The following is a 9796-nucleotide window of genomic DNA, read 5'->3' as shown; positions in this document are numbered from 1 at the left end:
TTCTTCAACATTCAGTGAAGTCTCAAAATATCATTTCACTGATGGCAAAACACACCGGGGTGCCTTCACACACATTTCATGAGGAATTCACTCTGGTGTTTCTCGTGAGGACCAAAGATGTGGATTAAAGCACCTACCTTCGGGTGGATTTACTTCTTATTTTGACAAAGACCAAGTCATCTTCTAATGCAATAAGATTGAGTGTGAATTAGGAATTTAAAGTAAGCCAAGTAAGTCTTTAAAGGTGTGGTGCTAATTTTTATTTTTCACATAAGCGGATAAAAAGCATACACATACAATATAATAATCTACAATTTATATGAAGACAAATGTAACATGTTCTAAATGATCAGTTTTAGAAAGCAAATACACATGCTGTAATATTACACAATTTCTTCTGTTCAATTTCCTCAGTGAAGGTCCTGAAAGCAGAAAAAGCACTTCCCTCCACCAGCTTAACTCTACTGAGTTTCTAATGCATCTCTATTCTGTCTGCTCTGAGGAATCAGTTTGACCTGTATCGTCCTCAAAGATACAAGTATGTGAAATAAATATACATTTGTAGTAATACAGTCATTGTTCAGGGTGATCCGGTACAACAGGTTCAGTCTCTTTGCTCGTAACTAATGTGCAGTGATAGACGTTTAATGGGTCAGGTTTACTGGCAGTAGAAGGTCATGACGTTCTCCTGGTTTCCTCGTATGAGCAGGACGGGACAGTGGATGCCGTAGCTCAGAGCGTCCAGCCAGGCCATGTACAGAGAACTAGGACAGGTGATGTCAGGGACTGGAAGAGAACTGAAACACAAATGTGGTGTTTTATGGGGAGTTTCCATAGATGTAATGTTTTTATACTGTACAGACTGTATGTGTTATTGTTCTAAAGGCTGTTTGTGATGCCACTCATTTTAAGTCAATGTATGTATGTCTATGTATTGATACTCACACTACAACCAGAGCGGCGTGGATGGAGTTCTTCTTGATTATCTCGTTTAGTCGCAGAGTCCTCTCGATCTGAGCGTGAAAACAGGGTAGTTCTAGTTAACTGATGGATCGTATTTCTGGTCAAAACCACACACAAACTAGCACACACACACCTTTGGGTGTATGGCCTCCAGGTCTTTGCTGGACACTTTCCATGGACTCAGTCTCTTCAGCTCCTGTACGTCTCCTCCGGCCTGTTCCTCGCTCAGCCTGAAGGGGGCGATGGTTTCCTCGTAACGCTGCACACTACAGCAACAGAGAGGAAGAAAACCAGGAAAGTTACCAAAAAAAGCATGTCTTCGTATGTGTGTTCATGAGCACATTTTTTTTGCACATTTCTCACTTTTTAGCTAGAGGAGCTTTATCCACGTCTGTTATCACGACGACGTCCTCGATCTCCAGCCGGAATCTCTTTAAAAGCATCTTCATGCTGAAACGAGGAATACATTAACTTGTCTAAGTTTTGAAACTAAAAGAAATATATAGTAACAACTTATCTCTCTGCCTAACAAACAAAAACAACACAATATAATCTTACCCAGAACATAACAGAAAATGTAATTGATTTAAATGGTTATAATGGGAATTGTGTCGGTTTTAATGGAAACTATAATGTTGTCTACTTGATCTAATTTCTATAGCCCTTTTAACGATAGAGATTGTGTCAAAGCACTCAACAGTATAGGAGAGAAATAGAATAGGTTAAACAATTTGTTACTTTAATTTAACTTCCTTTTTTATTACTTTAACTTTACTTTAAAAGCCCAAAGGACACTACGAAAATGAATTTTGTAATGGTTTCACTGGAAAAACCCAATGGTTCATATTGGTATTTTAATGGAAATCATTTGGATTTCTGTGATGGTTTCTATTGGGCTTTTGTTGTATATTGTGTGTTTGTGTATTTAGTTTTTTTTGGATCAACTCACTCTTTATAGTCTTCCTTCATGGTCTCCTGGTCACCTAAGATATACACTCTCAGTTTGTTCTTTTTCCAGCGGTTTCTTCTGGTCAACAAATACGGCACTAAAAGAGTCAGACCTGAAAGAGAGCGATAGTATTTCGATATGAGAACACAGATATAGAAATTACTTTCAAGATAACTTGAAGTATGTTGGAGCACCTCCATCATCAGAGATCCAGTAGATGTCGATGCTCTTCCTGCCCTGTTTGGTCTGAAACACCGATCTGACCTGTTCATTCGAGCCATCGTCAGAAACATCTGGATGAGGAAACAAAAAAGGTTTCACAAAAAGGATCTTTGTAAGGTCAGCGGTCAAATCCTTAACTGAAGCTTAATTGGGAATAAGAATGTATTTTAGAATATTACTGTTCTGAGTGTGAAACAAAGATATACATTCAGGGTTTTAATTTGGTATCACCGTAACATAATACCGTAACACTAGCAGAGTCAATGGAGTAAAAGTTCACAGTAAATGAGACTTCAGATGTATGTGTTTCACCTGAATGGTTGTCAGTCTCATCTTTTTCATATTGAATTTCATCTGCGTCGAATGCCAGGTTGTCAATTGCAGATGCTCCACCTTCAACCAGAACAAACCCACATCAGGCTCGGCTGAACGACTCTGTAGCTTAAATCATCATAAAATATAAAACAAACACCTGCACTCTGCATATCATCATTTACATCCAATCCATCCATCATTCTCAGAATCGCAATGCCATAGCTGGAGTCGAATGCGTTGCTGTGCGAAAAATATGAGGCAACATTAAATTACAACAAAAAAACGAACCAAAGAAACAGTCTTTTCTCTCAGGCCATATTCCACTTGAACTATACATAACATCTCAGGGCTACATGCATACATAACTTCTCAAAACTGTTCATTATTCTATAAGATGGCATTTTGTTGATCTGCTACACTGCTGCTGAGGTCTGTACAGGTGGAGCTGGGGAAGGTGGAGGGTTTCGGAGGGACTGTGAAAGCACACCATAGGCAACAAGAACCAAGTGCCAAGTCATTGAATCCTGTGAATGTCACCAGTCATGTTAAGAGCCATCAGCCTGCACCATCTAGAGTTTAATGAAAGAACTAGACATTTTCTATATATTTTGTATGCAACTTCTTAAAACTTTTAATCTGTAAAATAGAACATTTGCACAATTCTATTTTCTCTGTATTTCTATTACCATATAGCTATTATTACTTTAACTATTCTCTTTATTATTAGTGCATACATCTGTTTATTACCTTAAATTATACATATTTTCTGCACTGGAAGTTCCTGACACCAAGACAAATTCCTTGCATGTGCATAAACTGAGCTGACCCTGAAAATTGAGTGTTTAATCTTGACATAATACATTACTGACACTCTCTATTCTCTCTATATATGTATTTTTAAAAGCGCTATATATATGAGTTGATTAAACCTATTTCATTCTGATTTGTGAACGAAAGCAGCAGCTCACCTGATGGTGTTGACGTAGTCCTGTAAGCTCTCTGGTTTACATTCCTGCCAGTTCGTCTTGTATCCCAAAACCAGAGTGTTGGGCTTCAGTTTACCGAGACCTGAAGCCTAGAAGACCATTGACCAGAAGAGCAAAGACTGCATGAGAAGAACAAGATGACAAGAAGAAAGCAGGCAGATCCGAAGCTAGTGATGGTGGTACCTGCATGAGACTATGTGAGCCCTCCTTCAGACTGTCAGCGGCGAAGGACGTGTAGAAGGAACGAACTTTTCTCTTATTGAGCCAGTCCACCAGCATATCAGTGCTCTGCTGCGGGAAACTGGACTTCTCATCCTCCTAAACAAGAAAACACCATCACAGGTTTTAGCAAGGACACATTAAACTGTCCATATATCTGGATAAGATGAATGTCACATACTATGATAATGTTCCCACAGATCATCAGGCTGATGTTTTTGGTGAAAGTCCCCACAAAGTCCACCAATGCGGGACGAGCACTAGGAGGACCGGTCAGAACGAGACACTGAGGCCTAAGAGAGAGTTTATACATGAGCGGCTGGTGTATCGCGAGATTAAGTTTGCTAATAATCTTTACCTGAAGTTTTTAACATGGTCTTCTACACCGCCCAGAGACATCGAGAAGGACAAAGCCATGTTGTAGAAACCTGCCTGATAAGACGAGCCCCAGTTCACCTCTGGAAACACAGACAAGAAAAAAGTCTTTTTTTTTTCTTTTTGTATTGGAATATATCATTAAAAATGCTGTGAATGCTCAATCGATAAAGCTACACTCACTAGGTTTTGTGTAACTAACATAGCCAAGGAGGAAGAGGAGGATGCAGAAAGTGATGAGAGCGGCCCACCATGTGAACAGAAACATGAGGATGAAGGACAAGCAAGACCCGAACAGAGATATCCATGGAGAATAGAAATGATACTCTGGCCGCCAACCTGCAAGAGATACACAAATATATTTTATTTAATTTCTAAGGACATCATACATTACATTCATTAATTACAAGGGTGCTTAAGGCAAGTTTATTTTATGTCCTCTTTACAGAAACATGAGCTTGCCATTGTATTATCACAAAAAGCAAAACTAATGATGGAGAATGATGATGATTATGATAATCAGGTTCTCACCGGGTGATTTTGTGATCGACGCATGAAAGGTGCTGAAGTTGATGAGGCCGTAAGAGCAGAGGAAGAAGTTGGAGATCAGAGGAGCGATTGTGTTCAGGTCACCTGAAAACATCAACATGAGAACAAATGTTAAGCATCCGCGGAGAGAGGATTCCTAGTAACTCATCTGGAGGAGATCCAGGACTCACCGATGAGGATGAAAGCCATAGCGATGCAGAACGCGAGACAATAAGCACGTAGAGGCTCGTTGTTTTTACCGTAACCTTTCCCAAAGAAGCCGATGAAGGGGTAAATATTATCCTTACACAAACACTGTGAGGGGACAAACAAAACAATATTCAATTCTTATTACATTAAATTCACTGCATGTTGAATAAACATTTAAAACAACTCTGAAATGCCTACTTGGAAAATTTTGGGAGCGGACACCAGGAAACCCAGCGCTGATGACAAGGTGGCAGCAAAGACCCCAATGGTGATCAAAATACCCCATCCTGAAACTGTGGTAAGAATCTGGGGGGAAATCAGAAATCATCCTCATCCATCACATCCATTTTTTTTTTTGCAATTGCTTAGAAATGGATTCTAAATGCACTGAAGTAAAAGAGTTTACCAAACTTGGACTCCAAGACACACGTGAAAACGTATGTGTATGTATGTGCCAAAGTTCAGTGGTTTGAAACACTTACTTCAAATAACAATAACTAAAGTAAACAACAACAAAAATGTTTGACTTCAAGCTTAAATAATGAATAAATTAATACACATTTCAGTAACGACATTTATAAAAAAAATTGCAAAAAATGTTTGAAAAATGATATCAATTATGAATTAAACAGATCTGGTTAGACGGCTTTTAGTTACTTGCAAAGTTACAATACATTTTGATTTCCTTTGTGAAACTGATGAAACATAATAGAAACAACTGAAACCAGCTCTTTTACTGATTCACTCACCCTGAAGTTGTTTGCCAGTCCGTGGCTGCATGTGAAGTTCTGTTCACAACGGTCAAAATTCCAGCCTAATTTACAGCCCAGGCCAGTGCACTGGGTCGTGAAATTTTTCAGGGCTAAACTATCGTTCGAATTCCCGGAAGCATCTCTTACAACAGTTGCAGCTGATAGAGAAGAGAGGAAATCACTTCTGTGAGTCTTTCACCTAACGAGACGCCATTTTGTTTATAATCAAATACGGTGCAACAGAATGTCTAATCTTACCACACGTGACCGAGATCAGTAAATAACTCAAGGTGGTCCAGAGTATGGCCAGCAGGGTCCCTTTGGGAATCCCACCCGTTGGATCCTGGAATAACATTGAATAAACCCACGTCATTTTGCATTTTAAAGTCGTTTTGAATTTCATTCTTTTACACACTCCATCCGAAATGATGAAATAACCTTGAGATCTCCACAGATGTTGACTCCAGACAAGATTCCTGTGGCGGCTGGGAAGAAGATGGCAAACATCCTGAAGAAATATCCATTTGGGCCTCGGAAGGAAGGCAGCAGATTTGACACGAAGATGTCACCTTTAGGTTGAAAACTGTGGTTAGGATTTGCTGTTTTTTCCGGCAAACCTTCATTTTCTCCCTCTGTATTTTTGCCTTGTTTGCTAGTACAAATATCCCATCTGTATCTAAATCGAGAAGCATATACGTGGCCTCAAAGTCTCATTAGATCAAGATCTCGTGTACTCACCACGGTAGCCGAAAAATCCCACAGACTGCTTCTCGATGGTGGGGGGAAGGACCGTCCCCACAAAATAATTAATTAAGGACAGCATGATGGCGATGAAGAACAGGATCTGAGCCTGTTATGGAGTGAAAGCCAAGATGAACATTTGTTAAAAAGAAGCAATTTTGTGAAATTGTCAAAAATACAAGAAGAATAACATACCTTCGCCTCCCAAGCCATGCCAGCGAACGTGATGCAGAGGAGGATGCAGACGGTAACTGCTCCAATGATCCTCACATCATTGATATCGTCCACCATCTGGGATTTATAGTCCTGAGAAAAGAGAATTGTGGATGAAAGTGATGTAATTTTGCACATGTAGTGTAAATAAAGACTAATGCAGGTCTTTGCAGAAAACAAATTATAAAGATGGCTCCAAAGACTAGAAGTTGTTGTGCAGTGCCAAGTTCACGCGTTATCTTCTTTCTGATCCCAACGTTAGGAAAGAGTGGATGATCATTATTTTTTAATGAAGATCCTGCTTGAATAAGAGTTCAGTTTTACCACAAATTAAATTTCGATCAAGGCAACGCTGTTTTTAAGTGCTGCTTTAACCATAAACACAGTTTACATTCCAGTTGGCTCGGTTATCTTAAGAGAACCGTTCAGTTCGATGGTGGAAAAGCGGCTTATGAGGAATAGATGCTGTAAAATAGCAAATGGACCAAAAATATTGGCACCCCCAAAAGGACTCGAAATTTTGCATTTCAATACTTTTGTGTTCTTCTAAAAAACGTTGCACATTTGAGACTTTTTAGACAAATTTATTTTAGGGACAAATATAGCAACTTCTTGGACAAACCTTTTTTAAGTTCTAATCTTGCTTATACCGGTCAGTGAATTTTTACATTATGATGTCATGTAGTGACTACCAGTTTACCAGTTACCATGTAACTACCAGTTTTGGCTGCTTGAAAGCATTTGGCATCACTGCTTGCTGAGGGACAATGAGTCATTCTTCATGTTGGCAAATTATGTAACTTCTTCAATGGAATTGTGTTTTGAGAATTGCGTTAAAAAAAATTCTGAATTTCCCACAAGCCCAACAATGTTTGCAGGTCTCACTTTGAGAAGATCTCGGACGGTCTCAGAAAACCCCACTGTGTGAAGAGCACAGGCGAGAGCGTTGGCGAACGCAAAGAGCAAACCGATGGGCGCTCCGAGCTCCGGACCCAGAGTCCGAGAGATCATGAAGTACGTGCCACCTGGAGGAAAGACCACAGATGACCTTCCCAGCTTTTACTTGACAAACTGGCTTTGCTTGTTAAAATAATGCAAATCACATGTGTTTAAGACAAATCCAAACACTGCATTTCTTGAGCAAATTTACTTTAAGGTTTTTATATTGTTTGAAGGATGTTATTATATTTTACCAAAAAAAAGTTACGTTTCCGATTTAAAGTTAAATGTGACTTATTTACTTCAAACATGTTCCTGTTTGTATCTCACCAGAGTAGACCTTGCCGTTGGTGGAGATTGCTGACACAGACGTTGCTGTGATGGTTGTGACGACGATAGACATGAAGATAATGACATAAGTCAGAACTGAAAATAGAAATGCAAAAATGTCATGTCTAATGAATTTAGAATAGGCCTTGATACTTTTAATTAGAAATAGGAAACATTTATTTGTTAATTGACTCGATTAAGTGACTTGAACTGGATTAAACCAGATGGAGGACTGACTCACTGAGTCCGGCTTGAGACGTGATCCACGGCAGCCGCAGGTACATAATGACTCCCCAGATGTTCAGCATAGCTCGGATCTGAAACCCAACCATAGCAAAAACATCAGTGGTTTCCTTAATGTCTTAAAAACAAGCCAGGAACATTTCACTGCACATTTAAGATGAAAGAAACAAGATAATGCAGTTTGCATAAGGAAATTATGAAAATTAAGACAGATAGACCTGATAAAATGCCTCAGTGATATTTTTACTAAATAAATAAATGAACAAATAAAGCTAAGAATGGTTTCACTGAAACAAAGAAAAACTAATCACATGGTTTATTTGGGGATTTATTTTACTTTTTATAAAAACAAATTTCACTGATAAGAAGAATGCATCCCTGCACTTTTGTTGCAGTATTTCTTAATGTGCTCATGATTAATGATACTGTATTAACATTCACGTTTTTATCCAAAGTGACTTATCCAAATGTGGCAATAAAACAAAACAAACAACTAACATACAGTTAGTTAATGTATTGTTTATATTTATTATCTATTGTACTTCTCAAACGAAACGCATTTTAAAATGTATTTTTACATTTTAATTAAAAAATATTGAATTGAATTTAAAGAAAATGTATGACTGAAGTGAAAATCAACGAGAATGATCTTTCAGAATAAGGTTCAGGTTCACAGAGAAAGGCAGATCTCTTAAGCCTTAAGCATTACTGTAGCTACACATTTAAGATCTTGGAGAAACAACTACACTCTTATTAATAAAGGATCCAAAATGGGTTTTTTTGCAGTGATGAAAGAACCGTTTTGTAGAACACTTTAAAACCTATAGAAACCTCCACAGATGTGCGAGGTTCATCACAGAAGCACTAATGCGATTATTTTTAAGAGTGTATATTAATAAGATCACACTGATCTTTGGTCCTTTCTCACCATGACTCCCAGAACCCATCCGAAGCGAACAAGCTTGACTTTGGGCCGTCCGTCTTCTTCTGGTGGTGGAGGAAGATCATCAGGGTCCGGCTGTCGATCAAAATCAAAAAGTGTTGACATCTTCATCGCATTCAATATTAACTAAATTCAACGACCACTTCTGGAGTTTTACTTACTGGTTTGCGCAGAACATCCAGTGACGGTCTGGATCTTTTTATACGTCCTGCCCAAGTGTCTTTGGCGTAGAAGTCATATTTCGGCACGGGGTCGAGCTCATTGTAGAATGACATTTTCCTCAAGTCCTTCTCCTTCCCATAACCATCTCCCATATCCACGGTAACGTCTCCTTGAGGAGGGGCATTGCTTTCTGGACGCCGCAGACCCGGGATTAGGTTTCTGATGCGCTCGATATATTTGGACATGGTGGATTTACTTTAAGAAATCGAGCTTTCCTGCTTTAGTCTTAGTGGAGAACACAGAATACGTCCACGGAAATCACAAGATGAACAGGCCTCCTTCTATCAGAAAATGAGTTGCATTTTCTTTTTTATACCTTAACTGTGCCTACACACACACACACACACACCCATTATTAGACGTACACAAACATAGCTGCAGACCCATGACTGGCAGTTCTTTGTATTGTGTCCTCTTGCTATCTTTATCTTCTTCAGAAGAATCAACAGACTGGTTTCTCAACACGTCGCATTTGTCAAACAGAGAGTTTGTCTTATAACAGTTCAGACGTGTTAACATAGGATATTATGAGCATCGTTAGGCAAAATGATTACAGATTATTATTACTAGCCTAAAAGCATGACTGCATATTACAGACTTGGATAACTGGATAAGCTTGGAAACTCGTCATGAACCCGGGGTGTTC

The 9796-nt window shown here is 38.9% G+C and overlaps 1 protein-coding gene across 3 annotated transcripts; it reads right to left on the bottom strand.

Moving 5' to 3' along the window:
• Positions 1-245: 245 nt before the first annotated feature.
• Positions 246-9451, bottom strand: LOC122348972 (solute carrier family 12 member 3-like). Of its 3 annotated transcripts, XM_043244891.1 has the most exons (27): positions 9090-9451; positions 8914-9003; positions 7984-8059; positions 7743-7838; positions 7359-7498; positions 6456-6566; positions 6258-6369; positions 5958-6088; positions 5778-5862; positions 5517-5677; positions 5250-5264; positions 4966-5073; positions 4749-4872; positions 4561-4662; positions 4213-4368; positions 4013-4112; positions 3836-3947; positions 3619-3753; positions 3418-3524; positions 2607-2689; positions 2447-2527; positions 2107-2205; positions 1913-2024; positions 1327-1413; positions 1097-1229; positions 946-1013; positions 246-797 (listed from the first exon to the last, which is right to left on the bottom strand). In XM_043244891.1, the coding sequence occupies exons 1-27, from the start codon at positions 9333-9335 to the stop codon at positions 659-661; spliced, it is 3009 nt and encodes a 1002-aa protein (XP_043100826.1). In that variant the 5' UTR covers positions 9336-9451; the 3' UTR covers positions 246-658. The 3 variants fall into 3 exon arrangements, with proteins under 3 accessions (XP_043100826.1, XP_043100827.1, XP_043100828.1); XM_043244892.1 differs by lacking the exon at positions 5250-5264; XM_043244893.1 differs by lacking the exons at positions 8914-9003; positions 9090-9451 and having other exon boundaries at positions 7980-8059.
• Positions 9452-9796: the final 345 nt, after the last annotated feature.

The sequence above is a fragment of the Puntigrus tetrazona genome, chromosome 7 (genome assembly GCF_018831695.1).
Source record: "Puntigrus tetrazona isolate hp1 chromosome 7, ASM1883169v1, whole genome shotgun sequence".
In the NCBI taxonomy this organism is placed as follows: Eukaryota; Metazoa; Chordata; class Actinopteri; order Cypriniformes; family Cyprinidae; genus Puntigrus; species Puntigrus tetrazona.
Note: the sequence above shows the minus strand (reverse complement) of the source record. Positions and strands in the feature narration are given on the sequence as shown.

What these genes read in the sequence shown, in the direction of transcription:
- LOC122348972 (XM_043244891.1), bottom strand. Translation starts at nt 9,335, where the DNA reads ATGTCCAAATATATCGAGCGCATCAGAAACCTAATCCCGGGTCTGCGG. An exon ending in TATGGCTTTCATCCTCATCG is followed by an intron (nt 4,663 to 4,748) that starts GTGAGTCCTGGA and finishes TGATGTTTTCAG; the next exon opens with GTGACCTGAACACAATCGCT. An exon ending in GACTACGTCAACACCATCAG is followed by an intron (nt 2,690 to 3,417) that starts GTGAGCTGCTGC and finishes TTTTTCGCACAG; the next exon opens with CAACGCATTCGACTCCAGCT.